Source organism: Vipera berus, assembly GCF_964194415.1.
Source record: "Vipera berus genome assembly, chromosome: 4".
Taxonomy (NCBI): Eukaryota; Metazoa; Chordata; class Lepidosauria; order Squamata; family Viperidae; genus Vipera; species Vipera berus.
Genome location: NC_138206.1, coordinates 15,956,256 through 15,982,473, shown reverse-complemented (window position 1 = coordinate 15,982,473; position 26,218 = coordinate 15,956,256). Strand labels below are relative to the sequence as shown.

The 26,218-nt window shown below is 40.5% G+C and overlaps 1 protein-coding gene across 1 annotated transcript in view; it reads right to left on the bottom strand.

Annotated features, from left to right (window-relative positions):
• The window catches only part of ARHGAP42 (Rho GTPase activating protein 42), a 164,607-nt gene that overhangs the window by 30,025 nt on the left and 108,364 nt on the right, over positions 1-26,218 (bottom strand). Inside the window, exons 8-13 of the mRNA XM_081327736.1 lie at positions 18,848-18,952; positions 12,494-12,623; positions 9,630-9,730; positions 7,185-7,294; positions 4,051-4,129; positions 2,723-2,762 (exon numbers count right to left, since the gene is read on the bottom strand). Coding sequence (XP_081183862.1) covers positions 2,723-2,762; positions 4,051-4,129; positions 7,185-7,294; positions 9,630-9,730; positions 12,494-12,623; positions 18,848-18,952 — 565 coding nt within the window. The remainder of the gene's footprint in view (positions 1-2,722; positions 2,763-4,050; positions 4,130-7,184; positions 7,295-9,629; positions 9,731-12,493; positions 12,624-18,847; positions 18,953-26,218) is intronic.

Sequence of the window (26,218 nt, the reverse complement as noted above, 5' to 3'; positions counted from 1 at the left end):
GGGAGGGGCATGTATTGAAAATAAAATGAAATATATGGGATGTATGGGATCCTCATCTCCAATTCTAGCTTCCCATGCAGAGATGCACAGGAAGCCCACAAAAATGAATGATTAATGTAGAGAAATCAAAAGCTCAGCATTAGACTTGAAATATTTAACTTTCTTAAAAGTTTTACTTTTTAAAACTTATCCATCTAAGCCGAGGAGGCATAAGGGAAAAAGGAAGACAGGAGTACTTGATAACATAAGTGTTCTGTTTAGAATTCAAGAAATGAATCCAAACCATTCAAGAGAAAATGCTGGGAGCAGAGAATTATGTCATGGTAAACTAATTAGAAAAGATGAAATGTCAGGCTGAACTGTACTTGACGTCCATTCACAGAGGGAAGGAAAACAGACTATTACCAACTCTTGAAAGGCAAACAGCATTTGCAAACATTACTTATCCTTTAAAATGGGTAGGTTTATTTCTGTAAGGTACGCTTCACAGATATGTTTATAAGCCTTCTCTAGCTTATTTTGAATTATGGAAAACAAAAGCAGGGGTTCTAGCATAAAACGGACTGTCACAAGCAATAAAACAATAAGATTTCATTTCCATAATACATAGACATCACCTTTCAACAAGTTTTCCCATTAATCATTTTTTAAAAATGCTACGAAAGCATTCTTATTGTTAAAAAAAAGTGATCAAGAAATTCACCTTGGCATTTATATGAGCATTACCAGGTTGAAATTCTGAAACGTTTCCAGATAATGTGAGTTGTACTCTTCACACATTTGCAGTTATTATCTAACTTATAGGAAACTCTTTCATCTAATTAATTTTAAGTTTGAAAAAATACAAGTATTTATTAATAATTGATCAATTAAATCTGCCTTTTAGTCAAACACAGTTTTTGCATTTTTCTTTTGTTTTGGGGAATACGGACATCAGATCAAACACCTAAGTGAGGATGGTAAGGTAAAGGTAAAGGAGTCCCTGTGGATTTTACTCTGCTAGTTGTGGTCGATTGTAGCGGATGGTGCTCATTCCTGTTTCAAGGGCCAATGAGCCAGAGCTGTTTGAAGATGTTTCTGTGGTTATGTAGCCAGCATGGCATCATGGAACGCTGTTTTCTTTCCCACTGAAGTGGTACCTATTTATCTACTTGCATTTGCTGCTTTCAAACTGCTAGGTTGGCAGGAGCTGGGCCGAGGACGGGAGCTCACCCTGTCATGTGATGCTCAGGTCTCAAACCTGGGCTGTCGGCTTTCCAGCTGACAAGCCCAGCATCTTAATCGTTGAGCCATTACACTGCCCCAAGTGGGGTTGAATTTGTATAAATTATTTTTAGTGTGACTTGGTATTAATAATGGTTTAGGCCCTAATCAGTGAGTGTGGCATGCCAACACAACCAACCATAAAGAGCCTACTGCTCTCAGTTGTAAACCATATTTTAACATGTTGCCAAGGAGAATTTCATGAGGGATTTTGTGGAAGACTTTGGTGAGATCCAAATACAGTAGTCAACATCTAATTTTTATGTGGTGTCTCCAGATGGATGTTACTCAGATATGGTGTGTGTGTATGTGTGTTTATGTATGTATGTAGGAAATTCAGTGGGAAGATAACAGCGTTCTGTGTTTTGCTGCACGCTCTGTGTTGCGACATGATATTATGCTGTCCACATGACCTAGGACAATGCTGACTTCCTTGGCTAAGAAATGGAGGTGAGCACTGCCCCTAGAGACAGAGTTGACTGGACAGGGGAAACCTTTACACACACACACACACACACACACACACACACACACACACCCATACACATTCTCAAGTAAATAAAATGTGCTATTTATATGAAAGCTTTCCCCAAACTTGCATAGGGGAAAAAATCAGAATCTTTTAAGCATCATGGTTTACACAGAAGGGAGCAAAAATATATGAATGATTGAGGAGTGGGGGTTATTTAACATACGTAGAATGAAGAAAAAATAGTCATGCCTTATTTTGTTATCTTCTGAATGTTTCTTTCAGCAGACAGCTAATATCAAACGCTTACAAACTGAAGTCTTGTTGATTGAGAAAATTTTGGTTTTTCCTCCCATGGGAAGAAAAAAGGGTGGAATATTATTTAAGGAAAAAACATTTAAGATGAAAAGAAATACTTCTGCTCTTTCAATCCCTACCCCAAACTGTTTTCAAGGTAAAGAAATTATTTTGATGGGAGGAAAAAATGAAAAGACTAGAAAAATTTGTGTGATTCATATGGCATTTCATAGGTGTAATTGTTCCCAGAAATACAAATCAAATATTTTTCTTGCACAGTTAGAAAGCCCCAATAAGATTTTGGTCATGAATTCTTTTCCTAAAGTCTAAAAATATTATTACAGTTTTGTCAACATTTTAGCCATAAAATAAGTTACTTTGCAAGTTCTTAATTTAGTTTATTTTTGACTTAGCTTGATAGGTTAATAACAGGAAATCATGTTTAGAAACTCTCAGCTTAATGAGATTGTAGCCTAAGGGTATTTCACTAGTAAGCAAGCTATATTCTTAAATATATGCAAAGTAGCGATCAAATGCCTACACTGGAACATTTTATTTAGCTGGGCTATTTGAGGACTTGAATGGCAGAGGAAGATAATAGTAGAAGAAAATGTGGAAAAAAGCAGGAAATATTTACAACTTAAAAAAACAACACCATACATAATGATTTCATATAATTAAAATTCAACTTACTTTCTTCTTTCTTGCTAATAATAGCCGGTAGAGTATAAATCTAAAAAGAACAAAGTTGTATTATCGTAAGGTAATTGTTTGAAAATCAGATGGGGTTATTTCACTTTTTTCTTATTAGAGATATTGTTATTGTGTATAGACAGGAATCTTGCCAGACTAAAGCACTATCTGTATAGCTATTAGATATAGTTGTGAACTGCTAGGGAAGGACTCACCTTCACTCTCTTTCTGCATACCAAAAATTCCAAGCTATGTTGTGACTTTTTTCTCTGGGAAACACAGCCATTCCCTCCTGCAACTTTGGATTACATTGGACCACCTACCTGATTCCCATCATTCCTAGCTATCATTGGGGGGACTCAGGAAGCATGACTTTTCTGTAGCTGCATCTGCCCTTTGGAACAACAAACCACTAAAGGTTCAGCTGGCCTAACTCTGCTCATCTTTTAGAAAGTCTTAAAAGACCTGGCTATTTCCCAGACATTGGGGCCAGAAGAGTAATTGAGTCTATGCTATTAGTTAATGGTGTTTCAGGGAGCCCATTTATATTAATTGGCTGGGAACTGTGTTTATATAAATATTTTAATTCTTCTTGGCTGCCCAGAGGTGCATTTGGTGAGATGGGCAGCCATATAAATCAAGTTAAAATAAATGAATAAATTATTGATGGGATGCAACTCTCACCAACCTACATATGCCTCCTTTCATGTACCTCTACAACAACCTAGATAATATCTATCTGTCTATCTATCTATCAAATTTCTACACCACCTAAGTGACTCTGGGTGGTTTACAAATAAAAAATATATTCAGAAATATAAAAAACAGAATTAAAAATAGAATTAAAAACAAATTAAAATTAGAGATTATAAATTTAAAGGTGAAAAAGTTAAACAGGTGGTGGGGTTGCATATTACTCTTAGACCCCCATGCCAATTGTACCAAAGTTGCTTTTTCCAAAAGGCAACTGGACTTTCTTTGTTTTTTTTCTTCAAAAATGTTTCATGTTTCGCTTCTCATCCAAGAAGCTTCTTCAGTTCTAACTTCAGTTATTTGCTAGTTTAATTCCTTTTGGTGTCCTGATATTCACTTTATTTTTATAGTAAATCACTGAGAAATTTTGATAGCTAGTGGTAAATCAAGTCAGAACCAATTAATTAATAAAAATATAGCTTTGTATTTTAAAACAGCTATGTTGCACTTATATTTTTAAATGGCATATATAACAATTTTGTGTCTGTTATTTACAAAAATCACACACACACACACACACACACACACACACACAAACACACAGCTAGCAAGAGAGAAACAAATGTTTTTCTTACAGGTTCTTTTCCATCCATAGCTTCTAGCCAAAGTTTTCTGTTGGATTCAGAAAAAGCTTGCAGGGTAATGATCCCATGTCTATTTAAAAAAAAGAGTACCACATATAAATCAGAAACCTGGTTATTCATTTTTGTTTCCATGAATCTGAAGACTACACTAAATAAAAGTGCAAAACAGAGAAGATGAAAAGGTGTTAGATACTACAATTCAGCTGAACATATCTAAAGTAAGTTCTTATCAGGTAACTGCTTCTATTCTTAATACAAAATGTTCTTGCTTATTACAAGTTTCCCAAGTGGAAATTTTCTAGGCCCAAAAGCTTAATAAAGTTAACACAGCAATACAGCAGAAAAAACACAAAGATTAAAACTTCTTAAAAAGTGAAAAAGCAAGGTCAAAGAGGATTTTTCAAGGAGACAAATTCAAATTGTAATATTATTTTATTAAAAACTGTTAAGGACTGAGAAGATCATTATTTATTTCAGAATATTTTATCTTCACCATTTACTTTAAATCAGTGATAAGTTTGCTTTTGATGCAAAAAATGATAGTTGCTGGGAGAACTATCTACTATTGAAGGATGTATTAGATGCTTAATATTGCAAACTTATTCTTGTGGGAATACACGCATGCATATATACATACACAGAGACATCAACCCCAACACACACATACACACAATAAAACACATTCAAATGAATAACTGTAGTCTTCCAAAATGATAATAGATGGCACATTCAGAAAAAAAAAGCAATGCATTTTCTATAACTTATGACCTCAAAGGAGAAATTCAGTAGGAAAATTTGGTGGGAGAAAATGGAAGTGCAAAATGAAAATGAAAGTAAGAAAGCAAAGAAAGAAGAGAATTGAATAGCAGGCTACCTAGATGAGATTAACCAGAAAGGTTTGATTTTCTGAAATAGGATCTCCGTGATGCAAATTTGAAGGACTATTTACAGAGATCACTGAGAAAAAAATATTCACAATTCTGTTCAAAGAGCTTTGAATTCAGTCCCTACCTTAAGAGGAGACCACAGACCAGTTAACTATTGAGCTCAAGATTAGGTGAAGCACATAGACCAGACATGTCAAACACAAGGCCCGGGGGCCGGATCCGGCCCGCGAAGTGGTTTCATGTGGCCCGTGAAACCATCCTGGAAACAGTGAGGGAACAGCCCCCACTGCCTTGGCCCTTCTCCAGAGACCCTTCTTCTGGCAGAGACCCTGACATCTGTCCCACTGAGGGACACTCTAGCCACGCCTACCCAGTAGGCCACGCCCACCTTGGCCATACCCACCCGGCCCCCTGAGGGCAACCGCAATGCTGATGCGGCCCTCGGTGAAATTGAGTTTGACACCCCTGACATAGACGATGGCAATGCCAGCTAATGTAGGGGCAACAAATATTCATGGAGGCTGCAAGATCAATATTGTAGGGAACTATCTTGGAAATGGGGATTCAACAGCACAGAAACCTGAAAGGATGTCTTTGAAATGTGATGAAATGTATAATGTTACAGAAGGTGTGTTCCGTAATGGAAAAGAATAGGGTCTTCTAGGACAGGGCTTTTCAACCAGTGGTACGGGTACCACTTGTGGTACATTGGCTCCTGGCAGGTGGTACGCGGCCATCCTAGAGAAGTGGTAGTGGGGGAGGGGAATGAGCTGAACTGGTGGCAGCACCGCACAAGCCTGAGCGAGAGATGGCTGGAGCTGCAGGGCTGTCGGGGCTCAGTGGAAGTGCCAGGATCAGCTCCAGGCTCCAGCTGGACCTCGGCGCTGATCCTGGCACTTCTGCTGAGCCCAGGAGAAGCGCCAATCAGCTGGAATGTGGCAGCATCTCCAGGGTCTTGTGATTTACATTCAGATGCTTGGCAACTGATTCATATTTATGACGGTCACAGTGTCCCAGGGTCAGGTGACGTGACCAAAACCTGCTGCAACCACCCAGCAGACGGGGGGGGGGGAATAAAAACCAAACACCCCCCCACCTCACCCCCACTGCCAATCCTCAACAGAAATGCTCACAACAATGAAAACCTTGGACAGGAGGAAGAGCGCCACCGGGCGGGCAGGCAGGTGGTACTCGGATTTTTTCAGTGCCATTGTAACTTCGAACAGTCACTAAGCGAACTGTTGTAAGTCGAAGACTACCTGTACTTCATCTCTTTTTTCCTTTTTTGGGGGGTCATCAAGTTTTTGACACCTTGCTAGGCGACTGGTGGTAGTCGGATGTTGCCATATCCTAAAAGTGGTACAATGGGTGAAAAGGTTGAAAAGCCCCACTCTAGGACAGGGGTCCCTAACCCCTGGGCCACGGCCTGGTACTGGGCCATGGCTCTTTTGCAATTGGGCCGGGAAAGCAGCAAGCACGCACACCTCTTGCACAAATAGAGCATCACACAAATGAAGTTTCACACGTGCGTAAGAATGCCTGCTGCTTGCACAAAATGGAGCTGTGCACATAAATGTGCACACCTGCCACTCACACAGGACCATTTCCTCTCCCCCTTCCCCCCCCAGTCTGCAAATGCAGGAAGATTGGGGACCACTGCTCTAGGATATCAAATCTGCTGAGAGAAATAAGAGTTTGAACAAAAACCAACATGAAAAGATCTGAAAGTCATTAAAGAGACCTAAGGGCAGCTGCTTACAGGCAGTGGTGGGATTCAGCCAATTTGGACCAGAACTGGCTGAATGCACACTGCTTCTGGAAGTCCATTTTAGGCCTCGGAGGCGGCCTCCCAGGCCTAGAACAGCCCTCCGGAAGTGCATGGATGCCATTTCCAGAAGTCCGTTCTAGGCCTTAGATGCCCAGGCTGAGAACGGACTTCTGGAAGTGTCATCCAGGCAGAGAACCGTTGTTCAGGTATTTGAATCCCACCACCGCTTACAGGTAAAATGATCCTGGAGGACTTAATACACCTTTTTATTTCTAAGAAGTAGAAAACTATTACCATAACAAACAGATTTCCATCACATTTTGTATAATCTAGAGAGATTTTGGGAAGAAGAAAAAAAGGCTTGTGGGGTCAAGTGATATGCAGATTGCTCACAAAAATGCCTTGGTAGGATACCAAGGCGGTTTTTTCTTTAAGAGAATAAAAAAATCACCCTTTCTAAAATTTCAAACCTTTCGGCAACTTCGATATCAAAGCAGAAGCGCTTGTCAATTGAATCTGTTTTTCTCCGGATGCAGGACTTCAGCTTGAACACTTCTGGTGAATTTGGAACAAGGCCATTCTACAAAAAAAATCAGAACATTTAAAGTTAGAATGTAGAATCATTGATTACTTATTGCACAAGCAAATCAATTGCCAATCAAGATAAAGAAACTGTAATTATCAATCACAGGAGCTTTGGTTAATCAACTTGGCAATAGAATCAACTTGGCAGTGGGAGAGAGATTTATCTCTAGCACCTGCTTAGTATTAACCCAGAGCTATCTTACTGGCCATGAGACAAACCAAATACAGACTTAAGATATTTATGGTTCTAATCTAGCAGATCTATATTTCCTTTCTACGTTTATTAATTTGCATAGGCAAGCATATTTACACCTTTGCTTTTAAGTAGTGTTCACATATTATTTCAGGAAGTATTTTGATCGAGGCATTCATCCTTTCTCTTCAAGAGAAAGGAGAATATCTCTTTTGCAACAGATTCTGCAGACATTTGCCATATTTAGCATTAAGAAACTTTTTGTCAGTTTAACTAATAAATCCATGCTGGAATCTGGAGTTACAAAACATACTGTAATCTCCATTGGCTTTATTTCTGGAGAGGCTAAAATCAGCCAATGCCTAAGTTCTTCACTAAAGGCAACTTATTGGTTTGCTTGGTCTTTGTGTCACTGTTGACTCCTGGGGACTACCTGGAATACACCCAGCAGTTTTCTTGGCAAGAGTTTGGAAGTGATTTGTCATTGCCTTCTTTGTAGGGTTGAGAGAGAGAGAGACTGGCCCAACCTAACCTAGCTAATTTGGTGTCAATTTCTAGCCTGGTGCCTATTAGGCCATTAGATCAGTGCTCCTCAACCTGTGGTCTCTAGGGGGGCTACGACATCATCACAGGGGGTCCGCGAAGGCTTGAAGAAATGTTATGATTTATTAACTGCAGTGAGAATTGCATTCACTCAACATTGGAAAAATGAAGATTTACCAACAGAGGAAGAGTTAATTAAATTGTTTTTTAGATTGTGCAGAAATGGGGAAAAATGATACTGAAAATGAAAGAGAAAGAAGATTCAGTATACTTTAGAACAGGGGTGTCAAACTCAATTTCATTGAGGGCCGCATCAGCACTGCGGTTGCCCTCAGGGGGCCGGGTGGGTATGGCCAGGGTGGGCGTGGCCTACTGGGTGGACGTGGCTAGAGTGCGTATGGCCTATTGGGTGGGCATGGCCAGCTCTACATCGTTCGCATCAAGGGTGCCTATGGGGGCCTGGGCAGGAGTGGGACAGATCTGAGGGTCTCTGGCAGAAGGAGGGTCTCTGGGCCAGGGCCAAGGCAGTGGGGGCCGTTCCCCCACTGTTTCCAGGATGGCTTCACGGGCCACATAAAACCATTTTGCGGGCCGGATCTGGCCCCCGGGGCTTGTGTTTGACATGTCTGCTTTAGAACATGGGATACCTTTTATCAATGAGTAGAAAAACGAGATAGAGAGAAAGGAATTTAACATGTATTAATAAGTTAAATGTTGGAACCCAGACAATATGTTGCTGATAAATCTTGAATTGAATCTTGGGAGGTCAGTGGTCACAAAAGGTATTTAAAATGGGTGAAGAAACAGACTACAGTGGCTCTTTAAATGAATTTGCTGCTCTCTGTATACAGGAAATAATTATAACTCAGCACCATGCTGCTGGCATCACTCTAGAGTTTACCTTTTTTTCCATTATCACATTTACAAATCCTATCTTGGCAGGCATAAGAAGTGTTACATTTTAAGACTTAAGACAGAATAGAGAGAGAGAGAGAGACAGCCAGTTTGGTCTAGCGGTTAAAGCACTGGGCTACAAAAGCAGGAGACCAGGAGTTCAATTCCTGCCTTAGGCATGAAAGCCAGCGGACTGATTTTGGGCCGGTCTCTCTCTCTCTCTCCCTCTCTCTCTCTCAGCTTACCTCACCTCACAGGGTTGTTGTTGTGGAGAAATAGGAGGAGGAAGGTGTGTTAGATATGTTCACTGCCTTCAGTTATTTGTAAAAATATCGAAGGCAGGATACAAATAAATAAGTCTCCTTGAAATAGAATATAATATAATTTTGCCATATAATTTTGTTTAATAAAAAAATCAATAAATATTCTGGGAGATACTGACATCATTGAAGCCCAGTTTTCTTTCAGACCCATAACATGTCAATATATGTAAATGAATGTGAAGGATAATTCAAACTCAAAAATTAACCATTTTTTTCCACTGGAAGGCAGACATACTTCATAAGAATACTGAACACACACACACACACCAATATTCCTAATAATACATTAAGTATAATTTGCTAAAGGAGACACTATCCTTGGTAAACCTGGTAAGCAGATGACTAAAAAGTCATTCAGTCTTTGTGATGATACTTACAACTTTCCCTCCAGATTTGGCTTCAGAAATACTCATTGTGAATGCTTTGGTCCCCTTGTCATATGTACAATAATGTTTTGTCCAAGCAAATCCTAGCGGTCCTAAAAAGAAGAAAGAAAAAAAATAAGGTTTTTTTTGCAGATCACTAGAACAAAAAATTCATAACAAAGAAATATTTTATGATAAAGTTTATACTATAGTAATACAGAATAAAGTAATTATTAAAATATTGTAGATGGCACACTGATGATGTTACTTAGTTGGGTACTGAAAGGTCTGCAAGAAAACCAAGCAAGCTCAGAGAGGCACCAAGGATCCCACATGACTCGGGAAAGTGTACAAAATTAAAAACAAAGGTTGGGGGGGGGGGAAAGGAAAATGCCCATCCCTCTGTCTTTTCATGGGAGATATACTAAATTAAAAGATGTTTTAGGTGCGTTCCCAAAATTAGCGCTGGGTATTGAGATACATGGGGAAACCCGGTCTATTTTAATCACCAGTCTCAAAATTACCACACAAAAATAATAAATAAATAAGTAAGCTGGTCTGCCATATAGGAGGACCAACACACATTCCCATTCACTTTGCATAGCCCGAACCAAAATGATCACAGAACAGTTAGTGCTTTTACTGTAAATCTGAGATCAAAATTACGTTTGGGTCATCTTTTTCCCTTAGCCTAAACAAATGGGCAAATAATTTCCTCCACTACGACAGTGTGTCATCTTGGCCTTTCACTGCTTAATGAAGCACTGAGTGTGCCTGGCATTTTCCTATGTCCTTGCTCTCCTCTTAATAATGTCCAAGGTAATTTCCGCTTAACAGAGATCTTTAGAGTGGGGGTTGCATTTTATTATTACCAGTTAATTAAAGGATAAGAAAAAAAAACCCAGCTCAGAGCAAACTGTTGCTGCTCTGAAGCAGGCAAAGCTGCCTTGGAAAATCATTGTGAAGGAAAGACCTATTTTTTTGTTACTTGGAAGCAGTTTAATAGGAGGAAATGGCAAAACATCTCAAGCTACTTGGTTCTTGGAAATTTGCTTTTAGGCAATTGAGCATCTCCATTCCACAGCCAGCAATTTAACAGTCACCTTCAAGTGATCACACAATAAAAAGGTAAAGGTTCCCCTGCACATGTGTGCTAGTCGTTTCCGACTCTAGGGGCCGGTGCTCATCTCCGTTTCAAAGCCGAAGAGCCATGTGGCCGGCATGACTAGACGTCAAAGGTTCACAGAACGTTGTTACCTTCCCACTGTAGTGGTCCCTATTTTTCTACTTGCTTTTTTACATGCTTTCGAACTGCTAGGTTGGCAGAAGCTGGGACAAGTAACAGGTGCTCACTCTGTTACGCGGCACTCGGGATTCGACCCACCAAACTGCTGACCTTCTGATCGACAAGCTCAGCGTCCTAACCCACTGAGCCACCGCGTCCCTTTTGATCACTCAATACTGAGAAACAAATCAAATGAATGTATCTGATAGACATCCCAGGAACAACCATGTTCTTGCTTTTATCATGTGATACAATGATGACAACTCCTTTGGAATCTAAGAAAAACTTCTGCCATTTGATGACTTCTTGAAATGTGCAACGATCTTACTTATAAACTGCTTCTACAAAATCTCCTTTTTATTGGTTAATTCTCTCTAATGATTCATAATACAGATCAGTTCTAGCAGTTGGTCTTTCTACCTCAATGTGCAGGTGCCTTATCTTTCATATCCTTCTAATAAAATCTGAATTTTACTAAAATATGTATATCCAATAGTAAAACTCTCAACAAAACGCCTTATACAGTGCAATGACGTGGGCTGATAATGTGTATAATAATATCACAGAAGAAACCAAAGGTAGTACTAATAGCAATAGGCATGTTGGATACAATTCCAAAACAACTGTAATTTGAACACCATTGCCATTGACAAATTCACTACCAGTCAATTACAAAAGGCAGCTTTACTCAAGAAAAGCTTATGTTCTGCTATAACGGGGGTCTCCAACCTCTGGGCCATGACCCACTAGTAGGCCATAAGGTGTTTACAAGTAGGCTGCAGAAACGGTGGGGGAGCGTACATGTGGATCCACAGCCCCACTTGTGCAAGCAGAAGGTGAGCATGTGCACTCCATTTGCAAGAGCAGCGGGTGTGCATGCATGATGCTCGTGCAAATGGAGCTGCGCGTGCATGCTTGCCGGCCACTCATGTGGAACCATCCTCTCTCCCCTCTCCCCTGCCAGTCTGCAAAGCCGGAAAGGTTGGAACTCTGTGCTGTGATATCTCTAACGCCATAAAACATCAGCATCTGCCTATCCCAGGTCCTTGGGAAAGACTTAATAGGTGGGTTAAAATGCCAAAACCAGTCTGAACATCTGGCTGAATCAATATAATAGAAAAGAGTATAGGTAGTCCTCAACTTACAATCATTATTTAGTGCTTGTTAGAAGTTATAATGACACTGAAAAAAATGTCCCACAACCGGTCCTTGTACCTCTGACAGTCACACCTAACCATACAGTCATGTGATCAAAATTCGGGTGCTTGGCAACTGGCTTGTATTTATGACAGTTCCAGCAAATAATGTGATCACCATTTGCGATCTTCTCAGCTGGTTTTTGACAAGTCGGGTTTATGTAACATCTGCATGATTCACCTAACAACTGCAGTGAATTAACAACCGGAGGAAAAAAGTCCTAAAACTGAGCACAACTCACTTAACTGCCTGGCTTAGCAACAGAAATTCTGGTTCCAACTGTGGTTGTAAATTGAGGACTACTGTACCAGTACATATAATGTGTATTTAGCTCTATGATGTATTAACCTGTGGTCAACTTATAAATATATGGTGTGGCCTATTGACTACTCACGTTTCTCTTGTACGTAGAGGTAGCCTTCCATAGTCCATTGGCTGGGTGGCCTGTAATCCTGGCTGGCAGACTTCATTCTCTGCATAAGTCGTTCCACTTCCTGACGGGTGCTTTCAAAATTATTCCTGGTCTAAGCAATAAGGCAGAAAAAAAGAAAAAAAGGATGATCTTGAGTTATAGGCATTCTGTTCTGAATGTGATCTAGTACAATTAGTAGTTTACTTCTGCATAGGTCACTGCTCCATTTCTATCTAAAATTTCTAAGGCAGAACTATAAGCTTACTTCAATGTTTCTGAATGTATGAAGCATCCAAATTAATATTTTTTTCCCTACATCCTTCTGCATCCCAACCAAACTTATCGTATCATAATATGGTCTTTTCGTATGATCTTTTAGTTTTCTCTCTTCCCCTGGCAAACGTTCAAACATACAACCTACTGCTTGCAACTATAAGCACTACAGCCCAGGCAAACTCTATAGCTTTTCAACATTTTCCAATTATTTTACGATTTTTCACTTAAGACTTCTTCACGATCTTCATGCACACATTAAAAACTAATGACACAGCATAAGTGTCTTCAAGGGCCATTAATGAAATATATACAGGTAGTCCTTGATTTATGACCACAACTGAGCCCCCAATTTAAGAGAGACATTTGTTAAGTGAGTTTTGCCCCATTTTACAACCTTTCTTGCCACAGCTGTTAAGTGATTCACTCTAGATAGTAATACGGCTGTTAAGTGAATCCCGTTTCCCCATTGACTTTGCTAGTTAGAAGGTTGCAAAAGGTGATCACGTGACCTTGGGACACTGCAGCAGTCATAAAGCATCTGAATTTTTTTTAATCCCATTTATATCCCGCCCTTCTCCGAAGACTCAGGGCGGCTTAAAGCACAAAATCAATGTGCTTAGCAATAGCCTTCATTCTATGTATATGCCTGCTTATTAGGGCTTTCGCCCCCCCCAAGCGGGATTATTACAAAGTCAGCTTAATTGCCCCCAACAATCTGGGTCCTCATTTTACCTACCTCGGAAGGACGGAAGGCTGAGTCAACCTTGAGCCTGGTGGGACTCGAACCTGCACTAATTGCAGGCAGCTGGTGTTACTTAAGGAGGCATTAGCCCACTGCTCCACCAAGCCAATTTTGATCATGTGACCATGGTCGTAAGTGTGAAAAACAGTCATAAGTCACTTTTTTCAGTGCTGTTGTAACTTCAACCGGTCACTAAATGAACTGTTGTAAGTCGAGGACTACCTGCATTTAATAGAACTATTCTGCCTTATGTCTACAAAATGTAATATATTAATGTATTTTCCTTCATAACCACTCTGAGTACAATAAAGGCTATTAATAAGCAAATTATATATCTGAAGAGAACGCCAGTATTGTATATTAATATACAATTAGCTACTATAGGAGTAGTGCAGGTCTCCATTAATGCTTGTGATGAACAAACTGCAACTATATTTTTCTGAAGTACAGATAAAGAATCTCTGCTCTGCTAATAAAGTAAGAAGACTTCAAGGCAACAGCATTATCACATTCATGTAAAGTGGCCTTGCAGGATATTTATTATTTTTAGCCAAGCACCAAATCAGCCACAAAGAAATCCAGGAATTAAAGACTTTTTCCTCCTCCTTTCAACTTATTTTTTAAGATGATATCAGTAAGCACAGGTGCTTTTAACAAGGTCAACAACTGGCACTGAATCATTGTGAAATGTAACCAGAGTTGTGGGATCAAACTAATCTAACAATGACCTGTAAATTTCCTCAGTGCTTTTTGCTAAAACGCACAATCCCTTTGCACTTTCAAAATATAAAGTTAGAGCAACAGTGACCTCTGCTGCTTTTAAAACCAACAGTTTAGATATGATCTTACCACACACTTTTGCTTGCTGTGGTCAGATTTTATAATTCCATTGAGGGAACATAAATATGCAACAGTAAATATGAAATTTTTGCTTCTTCAGTTTTGAATTTATTTATTTATTTAGATTTATATACCGCCCTTTCCCGAAGGACTCAGGGCGGTTTACAGGATATTTAAAAGAAAATCCAAACAAAAGTTAAAACAATTTAAAAAGATTAAATGAAACCCTGAGAGAAAATGAAAACCCCACTTAAAATTAAAAATTAAAAATTCTCAGCCTGGGCCAGAGAGCTCGAAGAGCCAGGTCTTCAGGTCCCGGCGGAATGAACGGAGGTCAGGGGCAGTCCTAAGCTCCGCGGGCAGCTGGTTCCTAAGGGCAGGCGCACCCACTGAGAAGGCCCTGTCCCTGGGTGTTACCCGCCGGCAATCTTTAACCGGCGGCACCCTAAGAAGACCTTCTCTGTGGGAGCGCGCTGGACGAAGGGAGCTTGATGCTGGCAGCAGGTGTTCCCTCAGATATCCCGGACCCTCGCCATTTAGGGCTTTATAGGTCATCACCAGCACCTTGAATCTCACCCGAAGGGCAACTGGAAGCCAATGTAGCTCGCGGAGTAGAGGTGTTACATGGGAGAATCGGGGGACCCCCATCACGACTCGTGCGGCCGCATTCTGCACCAGCTGAAGCCTCCAGGTGGTCCTCAAGGGCAGTCCCATGTAGACAGCGTTGCAGTAGTCTAAACGGGAGGTCACGAGCGCATGAGTGACTGTGCGTAGGGCATCTCGGTCCAGGTAGGGTCGCAACTGGCGCACCGGGCGAACCTGGGCAAAAGCCCCCCTGGTCACGGCTCCTATATGATCTTCAAAATTGAGCCATGAATCGAGGAGGACGCCCAAGTTGCGAGCCCTATCAACAGGGGGTAACACCTTACCCCCCATCGTTAGAGATGGAATAGTCTGGTTGACCCGAGATGCCGGGATGCACAGCCACTCAGTCTTGGCAGGATTGAGACGAAGCTTGTTTCTCCCCATCCAGACCCGGACCGCTTCCAGGCAACGGGTCATCACGGCGAGGGCATCGCTGGGTTGGTTCGGGGTGGACAAAAAAAATTGGGTATCATCAGCGTACTGAAGATACCCCACCCCAAAACCACAAATGATCTCGCCCAGCGGCTTCATATAGATGTTGAACAGGAGGGGCGAGAGAACCGACCCCTGAGGAACTCCACAAACGAGAGGCCTCGGGGCAGACCTCTGCCCTCCCGTCAACACCGACTGCGAGCGGCCCAGGAGATAGGAGAACCACCGTAAAACAGTGCCTCCCACTCCCAACCCCCTGAGACGCCGCAGTAGGATACCATGGTCGATGGTATCGAAAGCCGCTGAGAGATCTAATAGGACTAGGACAGAGGAACAACCCCTGTCCCGAGCCCGCCAGAGATCATTCACCAGCGCGACCAATGCCGTCTCCGTGCTGTGCCCAGGCCTGAAACCCGATTGGTACGGGTCCAGATAATCAGCTTCATCCAGGAACAGAGGAAGCTGATGCGCCACCACACTCTCAACAACCTTCGCCAGAAAGCGAAGGTTGGAAACCGGACGATAGTTATTTATAACACCCGGGTCCAGGGCAGGCTTCTTGAGGAGGGGTCTCACCACTGCCTCCTTCAGTTATTACTGCCTGGAACCAGCCTCGTGTTTCCTCCCGAGCCACATAAACCAACCAGGAGGGGCACGGGTCCAACAAACAGGTGGTGGAGCTCAGCCTCCTCATCATCCTGTCCACATCATCAGGGGAAACAGGATCGAACTCAGTCCAGATAATATGTTCAAGACCGTCAGATTCCTCCACGTCAGATTCCGCCCAGTCAGAATCCAACCCGGTCCGGATCTGAGCGATTTTGTCTGTCAGATGATGACTAAACTCTTCGGCCCGCCCCTGCAAGGGATCCTCCCTCACCTCCTGGTTAAGAAGGGAGCGAGTCACCCTGAACAGGGTGGCCGGGCGATTATCTGCGGACGCGATGAGGGTAGTGAAGTAATTAGCCTTCGCTGTCCTCATTGCCGCAAGATAAGATCTTATAAAGATTCTTAACTGCGATCGGTCAGATTTGGATCGGGTGGATCTCCAACAGCTCTCTAGACCCCGTCTCCGACGCTTCATCTCCCGGAGCTCCACAGAAAACCATGGAGCCCAATGGGATCTGCGCCAGGTCAGGGGTCGCAAGGGTACAACACAGTCGAGTGCCTCAGCGGCTGCCCTATCCCAGACATCAACCAAGGCATCAACTGGGCTGTGAGTGAGGGCGATGGGTATAGACCCAAGCGCCATCTGGAACCGTTCCGGGTCCATTAGGTACCTGGGGTGGAACCACCTGGTCGGTTCCGCAGCCCAGCAGTGGGGGGTAGCATAACGGAAGACCAGCCGCAGGAGATAATGGTTGGACCATGACAGGGGAATAATGACCGGTGAACCCCCTCCCAGATCATCCAACCACTGTCTGGACAGGAACACCAGGTTTGTTTTTTTTGTTGTTGTTGACATTGTTGACATTTGGAGGTTTGTATGAGGCTCACTGTTTTCCTTTTCTTGGTTCTTCTTGCTCTCTCTTACAGAGATCAAGAAACTTCTATTTCTCTGTTCTCTCCTTCTAGGCAGCGATTTGGATTTGCCCCAAAGGCAAGACAGATGACAGCCCAAGAGTTAAAAGTATTTTGAGCACTGACATCCACAACTGACTTACTTCATTCTCTCCAATCATTGCCCTCTATGTTAATAAGCTGTTCAGCATGAAGCATATTTTCAGACTTAACTCATCCTAATATTTTTGTTAGTTCTTTTTATTGGACCACTTACACATTCCAGTTATCTGGGATTAAGATGGAAGGTGGGGGGGGGAAACTACATTAGAATGTAGAACGGAATATAAAATGCATCTTGTGATATATTCACTCCTGTTTATTGAGATTATGTTTCTAGATGTCATGATGTCTATTTAAACTTGCTATACTCAATGTGGGGTCCATGGATTCCAATGCACTCAAAGTCCCCACATTTGAAATTTGTAAGGATCCTATCCAGTGGTGGGATTCAAATATGTGAACAACCGGTTCTCTGGGTGGATGCCACTTCCGGAAGTCCATTCTGGGCTTGGGCAACAAAAAATTAGCTACTGGTTCTGCCGAAGTGGTGTCAACTGGCTGAATCCCACTACTGATCCTATCTCACGTGACGTTTTATAGAAATCTCATAAAAATAGAAAGTTGGCATGCTGCAGAACGAAAGTCTGCTCTCAGCATTTTTATTTTCAGAATGCATCTGGACTTCCAACAGGTCAATAAGAAAAAGGAAAATAAAAAACAGAAGATCAAAGCATATATTCTGCTTTGAAGTGTGTCCACTTGTGGAGAAAAACAATAAAAGGTAAGGATGGCCAGGAAGATGGATGGCAGATAAGATTCCAGTAAAGCAGTGTTTTTAAGCTGCGTATAACCACATTACATGTAGTCCTCGACATACAATAGTTCATTTAGTGATTGCTTGAAGTTACAGTGGCACTGAAAAAAGTGAGTTATGATCATTTTTTCACACTTATGACTGTTGCAACATCCCTATGGTCACATGATCAAAATTCAGAAACTTGGCAAATGACTCATATTTATGACGGTTGTCATATCCTGGGGTCATGTGGTCACCTTTTGGAACCTTCTGACAAGTCAATGGGGAAGCCAGATTTACTTAACAACTGTTACTAATTAACAACTGCAATGATTCACTTAACGACTATGACAAGAAAGGTTGTAAAATGGGGAAAAAGCTCACTTAACAACTGTCTCACTTAACAATGGAAATTTTGGGCTCAACTGTGATAATAATTCGTGGACTGCCATGTACTTCCATGCGGTAAAGGAACTCATAGCATATTCTCAAAACTCTAACTAGCCTGCCTCCATATCCTTAAAAAAAAGAAATCAAATTAGAGAGTTGTGTACTGAAACATTAAAAATTAAAATTTTCTTTTATCGAATTTTGAAATTTCCCATCTGTCTCAGAGAGGAAAAGGGAACCAACACCTTTTCTAGCTGGCCTTCCTGGGAAGGCTTGATGAAAACAGTAATTCAATATCTGGAAGGGTATTGAATCTTCTTAGTACATCTTGAACTAAGGTGTAATTCAAAATGTACAAAGTAGCAGTAGCAATAGCACTGAAATGTCTCTTACCTTGGAATTATAATCTATAACTGATGATTTTTAATGTTTTTGTTTTATATTGTAAGCTGCCCAGAGTCACGAGATGGGAGACAAATAAATTTCATAATAAATCAATAAATGTAATAAGCAATGCAGGAACGATCGTGCGTTTATGCCTGAAATTATTCATTTTATTTTCTGGAGCTTTCAAAATTGTAACTGAATTGGGGATTCATCATAAAGGAATTCAATTATTCAAAAAATGGTAGGAGATGAAATTTAGTCTTACATTCTGCAAATTGAATTGCAGCTGTTGCTTGTAAGGTGCAAATTCCTGGGCCAGCTCATATCCCTCATGGTAAAATGTAAATAATCCCTGAAGAAAAGCCAAAAGCTGAAAAAAAGAGAAAAAAACAAGAATAGAATCAAAACTCAAATGAAGCATTTAAAATTCATTTCATCCATTGTGTAACTGACAATGTCTGTGAAGATATTAAGAGGGCAAAATGTTAAAACAAAACACGGTTTCTTTTTTTGGCTTTTTCAAAGAAGAATTGAGACTCTGACGCATCATTCTAAGCATAGTTTGTTAGCCCATCTCAGAAGCTGGCTGCTAGCACAAAGAGGCAGTGAGCACAAGTCTTCTGGTTTGTAGCTATGCCATGATGGAACTCAGCCCAAGATGCAAATGTTGCCTCTTTTAAAGTCAGAAATCAGGAGGTAGGCCAGCAGGGATTTCCAACCTTGGCTACTTTAAGACTTGTGACCTTCAACTCCCAGAATTCCCCAGCTAGCAAGCTGTCAAGGTTGGATACCCCTACTATGGTGCAAGGATAGGAATAAAAGGCTGACTGGTCTTAAGGAATAAGGAGGTAAGTCAAAAAAGAACATGAAAGGTAAATAGGTAAAGTTTCCCCCGCACATGCGTGCTAGTCGTTTCCGACTCTAGGGGCCGGTGCTCATCTCCGTTTCAAAGCCGAAGAGCCAGCGTTTGTCCGAGGACGTCTCCGTGGTCATGTGGCCGGCATGACTAGACGCCAAAGGCACACGGAACGCTGTTACCTTCCCACCGTACTGGTCCCTATTTTTCTACTTGCATTTTTTACGTGCTTTCGAACTGCTAGGTTGGCAGAAGCTGGGACGAGTAACAGGCGCTCGCTCTGTTACGCGGCACTCGGGATTCGACCCGCCAAACTGCCAACCATCTGATCGACAAGCTCAGCGTCCTAACCCAGAGCCACCGCATCCCTTGAAAGGTAAATAGGGAGAGATAAAAGAAAAGAAAGAGACCCAAAGATAAAAGCTCGAGTTGTATCTTATTCAAAATAATTATGTAGTAAGAAACTGAGTGTGAATATTCACCATAACTGCAGAGATCATGCAGCATTGACTAAGATATTTTAGGTCTTCTGCTAACAGTAGATACTTCACAGACCTGTCTCAGAGTGACAGCTTGATAGCTAAAACTTAGCACATAGGTTTACACATGTGGTGGGAGATAAAGGAACAATCAATTGCACTGTCTCCATTCCAGATTGCAGCAAAAAGGCTGAGTTTTAGGAAGAATGTCCAAAGTAAGATCAAATTTAAGACCAGCTTCCAATTAATCAGAGGATCGTTCTTTAAGCAGTGAGCAAAGCTTTTTATCAAAAACATTATTAAGGCTTGTTAATACTGCTAATTTCACAGCCAAGGTTGAAGATTTTTTATTATTTTTTTGCAAATGAATGTAAGTTGCCTTAATTTTCCTGCTGTCCATCTTTTTTTGTATACCTATCATGCTCCATAGCTCAATATCAATGCAGTATTAAGGTGTCGCTTCCATGTGAGCAGGTTCAGATTATGTGTTTGTTTTTAGATATCTCCTTACTCTTGGACAACTCCTGACACTAGATGGCAGTCATGGCAAATTGACTGAGAACCGCTACATCTCTTAAAAAGAATTTTAAGTTTCAGAAATCCCTACTTCAAAACGCTTTTGTCAATGCATAAACGGCAGAAAAGTCATACAGTAGAATATGGGCACTCGCTGACCAGATACATGCAGAGTCGCTTCTAAACGAGAGGGGCAGCAAATAAATTTAATAAATAAATGTTAGTCTAGTTTAGTATTATAGAGCTGTATGAACCATCCAGCAAATTTCGGTGTAAAATGTCTTGCATGAACTAACGGTAAAGGGTTCTAAAGTGTCTCTGCAGATCTTCATCAGTTGGAGACTTGTAATTGTGAAGATTTCAGACATGGTTCCTGACTCATCTCAAGCGATTCCGCCTGAATTCATATGTAGGTTGGAAAGTGGGTGAGTTGGACAGGGAGGAAATATCAGTCACCAGTAAGCAGGAAGAAAAAATAACTTTCTAACTAGGTCCTATATGGTGTCCTTTGGTGATGGAATATTGTCTGGATTCCCAGGAGAGAGGGAATGCATTCCAAAGGAGTAAAAGTTAGCAGAGTTTAGAGAAAGAGAATTAAGACATCTCTTCCCTATTGGTTCCCAGAATATATGTTTTATGGTGCAAGTAATTGCTTTAGTTTGACTTCTGTCTATAGGCGAGGAACAACAAAGGAAACTGCTTAGAAGAGTCTCGATCTTTCTTGTTTTTTGGAGCCTGACACACTTTAGTCAGACATGTCAAACTTGCGGCGTCACGTGACGTTGCGCAACGTATCGGGACGGTTTTGCCATTGCTGGCAATGGGGTGGGCACGGCTTCTGCATGATGCATCCGGCTGGCGGGCCAGCAGTTTGACACCCCTTCTTTAGACGAAGAGTTTCTCTGTATCTGGAGTAATGTCTACAAGGTTGAACAGTCTCCCAACTGTGGCAGCAAGACATTTTTCATTCCATTACTGCCAACCACAGGTGTCTTCATGATCTAACATTTTGTCCAAAATGAGAAAAACAGTGTCATGCCATCATTATGCAAGCTGTACCCTTTTCATGCATCAACACAAAACTGCTATTGCCATCTTCCCCTTCTTTTGGCTGTGCTGCTCCCAACGAATGTCTGATTTTTGCCACTTTCTTTCTTCTTTCTTTCTTTCTTTCTTTCTTTCTTTCTTTCTTTCTTTCTTTCTTTCTTTCTTTCTTTCTTCTTTCTTTCTTTCTTTCTCTTTCTTTCTTTCTTTTCTTTCTCTCTCTCCCTCCCTCCCTCCCTCCCTTCCAACAGTAAGAGGATGCAAATGCAAAAATTGTGGGGAGAAAGACCAAGCAAGAAAGCAAGCAAAAGAACATGAAGTCAAGTGCAGTTGGGCTAAAGAAAACAGGGCATCCTGGGAGGGTCTTGCTCTGCCCCACTTTAGAAATGCAAGTAGAAAAAGCCATTTCTGGATGGGTGGGTGAGCCTGAGGAACATGTCTAGGAGGATCATTCAAATTATATAATAGGCAAAGTCCTCTTCTGCACTTGTGCCACCTGCTTCTTGGAAGATAATTTTGCTTGTTCAAAAATTACCCTGCAGTAAAGACAATTTAATAAGTATCTGTGTGTAAAATGTGGTTGGGAGAAAGGATTAACTGTTTTTAATCTGATCTCAGTAATTAAAATCTAATTTTCAACCGGCAGGATTTTAATCACACCATTCAGATCTTAAAACTGAATAACAGTAAGTTTACAAGCTTCTCCAATTTCCTTCGAGACCTACCAAAAAAATCAAAATCCTTTTTCTATTTCTGATCCAACAAATGGTGACATATAAACTCCCAGTTCAGATGCAATATTTATCAAACTGGTTTATTGCAATAACCCATTGTTAAGGCAGCCAGGTTTAGAAACAATACTGAAGTTAAATCAAGAAGCAAAACCTTTGGGTCTCCTTAGGCTATCCTAGCTATTATTTATTCCAATTTGAATTCAGCCACTAAGTTGGTTTTCATGGGATCCATCTGAATGTCAGACAGCAACCTCTTTTGTGGTTTTCATGAATACACAGTAGCCAGATGAAATCTATTTGTTGTTTGTATTTTGGTGTTACTTAAAGTAGATAATATTAATGTTCACTTTAATTTACCATAATTATATATATATGACTGAATTATCCTTCTTTCTGGATTCTTTAAGGGAATAAAAGCAATGAAAACAGATTTTAAAAAGTTAAAACAGTTAAGTCAACAGATAATCTATGCATTTTAAAACTTTTATAAAAGCCACAAAGTATGTTACTACTTCAACTAAAGAAATAAAGTCTTTAAGTTGAATTCATAGATATATCTAGTGCCTACTTAAGTTTTCTTGGCAACAACATAGAAAAGGCTTGTTATTTGCCTCTTCTGAGATATTCCTTCAATTTGCCAGATTAGTTTACAACCCATGTACAACCCATCCAAGCCCTAACCAGGAAAGAAAGTACTTAGCCTTCAAGTCTAAACAAGATCAACTAGATCAGGCATGTCAAACTCGCGGCATCACATGACATCGCACAACGTATCGTTATTTTTTCCCCATTGCCGGCAATGGGGTGGGCACGGTTTCAGCGCGACACATCTGGCCCATGGGCCAGCAGTTTGACATGCCTGAACTAGATAGTGTCACCTTAGAGATCTTATAGGAAACATATTCTAAAACCTTGGGATAATCATAGAAAACTTGAGTCAATGTCTGATGAGTCATCAGCAGGTTGCTAAGTTAGCTTCTAAGAAATTTAGGTCCTTAAAAGCAATCATCATCATTTTTTCTCTAGAGATATACCAAGAGTGGAATAACTTTTATTATATGAGCAATATGAAGATTAACCTAGTTGCCAAATTTTAAACCAGTTGCCACATTTAACACTAGCCCAGAGATTTACTGGAGAAGTTGAGCCTATAAATTACCAACCCATGTAAATCTGATTAATTTGTTTTAGAAACAGATGATCCTGTGAGAGGGCTCCTATACTTGTTTCTCTTTATTACAACTTGACCTTGAGGTATTCAGAAAATAATTGCTCTTGTTTGCAACTTATCAAATTTCACTTCAATCATGCTTTAGTCTTCCACAACTTACTGCCCATCTTTGTTGGTCCTGTGTATAGCATTATTCAGATCTTTAAAGCAGGAAATACAGAACCTCCTACTCTTACTGCATTTGCCCAAGAGATGCTTACTATATGTTTTCAGTTTTTTTAGGCTGCCTGAGCACTTTCCAAGCTTTTATTCTGTGGTAAGATGGGCGGCCAATTCAGTTAATAAATAAATATTTATGTTTCATCCCCATTCTCTCTGCCTTTAGTGCCTTCTTCAAATTTTTGCTGTATTTTTAGGGCTTTTTTCAAAAAATGCACAAAATGTGGCAAAAAATTACCCCCCTGGTAAGTACCTGGAGTATTTGAGAGAAATATTGCTGACTTATGCACCACTTGACAAGCCTTTATAAAATTAATCATTTGTTTTACATCTGGGCAACATTTTGGGAACAAGCCGCTAAAGTTGCAGATCCCTGAGCATCAATAAAGCAACATCTCAATGGTTATGTATTATGACCTTGGTTTTCTCACTGAGTCTTATGGAGTCATAAAAAATTCAATTCTTATGGCCTCCATATTGAAGGAGTAGACCTTCCTTCTTTTTGCTCCTATGATCCAATGTTAAAATGGAGTGGCTGAGGAACCACATAAAGAAAAAATCCAAGGTTCAAAAATACTGAGAACCATACTTTGATCCATGTGCCAAATTTGATCCCGGTGGAAGCAGTAGCAGGAGAATCATCTCATCAGCACATTATGCCCTGGTTGACAGACAAGATTGAAAAAAAATGGCACCTTGGATAGGAAACAATACTCCAGATGGACTTAGATTACCAGGCCTAAATGAACATGTGCCATTATTTCCTCATATTTCCTCCTTGTTTAGGCTTCAGAATATTATAAGAAACTGAACTGTTTAAAAGTGCATTTGATGTACAGATATTGCTATCTATTTTTATTGATTTTTGGTTGGCTGTTTCAGGATTTTTCATGTAACTTAATTGTGAAAACTGCTTACTGCTTATTTGATGGTTGTATTTGTAGTTATGAAATTGTAATTGTAGTATGGAAATTTTATTATTATGACTATAGCCCCCAGGGAATTTCTCAACTCTTGTGGACAAGAGATCCAATCAATCAGTAAGTAAGCAAGCATTTTCTGTGGAAATATTACCCTAATACTGCCTGCCTTTTGAAACTAAGGCCTCAAGGATATTGAGAAATATAGCATAATATTATCATCAAGCATCTCACCGACTGTATATTTAGGAATTGAGGAAGAGGATACCTCTAAGCAAATGTGTTTGGATGCAATCATGGATCTGAGATGGAAATTTCCATGTCTGGAAATTTCTATCTATCCTAGGAGATGTTAACTCTGCTTTGCTGCTGGAGAAAGTCATTATCAGTCTAGATACTCCCCTTTAGCAAATTTTAGAGTGTCTTGTGTTGCTGCAAAAGTAAAAGATGCCTGCTGCAGAATATCTATAACACTATAACAAATGTGTAGCATCCACACCTTTTTTTTGATGGCTGAATGGCTTCTTGTTTCCATAATAAGGACCCAAGCTGTTGCCCATTTCAGCACAATTATTTTTTTAAATGATCTAGGCCTCTGCATTAACTTGAAAATTCTTACCTTTTTACATATAACCTCTTCAACAGCACCTCTTTAACTTTGCGAAACAGAGGAAGTGGATAACTGTGAACCACTCTTGGCAGCCAATGTTTGCTTAGGTGCATGGTTGTATGAACCTAGCTACAGATGTGAACCAGTTTTGATTTTTTGAAATATTCTCCACTGATATCCTCCTCATAACTGCTGGTAATCTCTTCTCACTTAGATTCAATGCTTCTTTTTGGGCTAAACTCAAGGAAACTTGTACCAAGGAACCCGGTTTTTCTCCCTTAAAATCCAGTCACACATCTTGATGTGGAGGAGAGGACAGGAATAGTCTTCAGATTAGACAAATTTGGACCAGGTCAGAGACAATCCCTACATAAATAACTTAAGAACTTGCAATTCTTAAAAAAAATCCACAGATTATCTAGTACTTAGTGCTTGATATCTAGGACTAGAGCATTTGGAGATTTATCTTGTTACTCATCTTGTGGGTTATTCATGTACAAAGGATTTACATGGCCAGATGTTAGACTGAAGTTCCTGCGTACAGCAGGATGAAACATGGGCTTCTTGGAACTAAATGTGAACAGGTCCTTTTTTTCTCTTATTCCTCCTGCTTCTTAAGGAGGTAGTAAAAGGTGTCAGAGAAGGAACAATGATCGCATTAATCATTTCTTAGTAGCCGTTTACAAAGTTTTCTTTCATCTGTTCCAGAGTTAATTAGAAAATGCCTCAGAATCTGATCTTCTTCAGATTTAATCTTGCACTAAACCACTTAGGTATCTAAGATGACTGCCTCAGAGTGTGGAGGGTCTCTTCATCTTCAGCATTAACACCAGATGTTCAACTGTACTGGTGATGGCCAGGAAGCCACCCACGTGGTGATCTTCTATTGTAGCGCCAAGTGAAAATATTTCCCTTGTTTATCCTATCAACGTTTACTGGATCCACACGCTTCTCCAAAGACAGAGACATCTTGTTCCTGATGTCTCTCTAGTCTAAGAAATTGACCACATCTTATTTGAAAGTTTCTTGCCATCATTTTCCACAAACAGGTGGATTTGTTATTCTAATGTCTCTGAACCGGAAACCT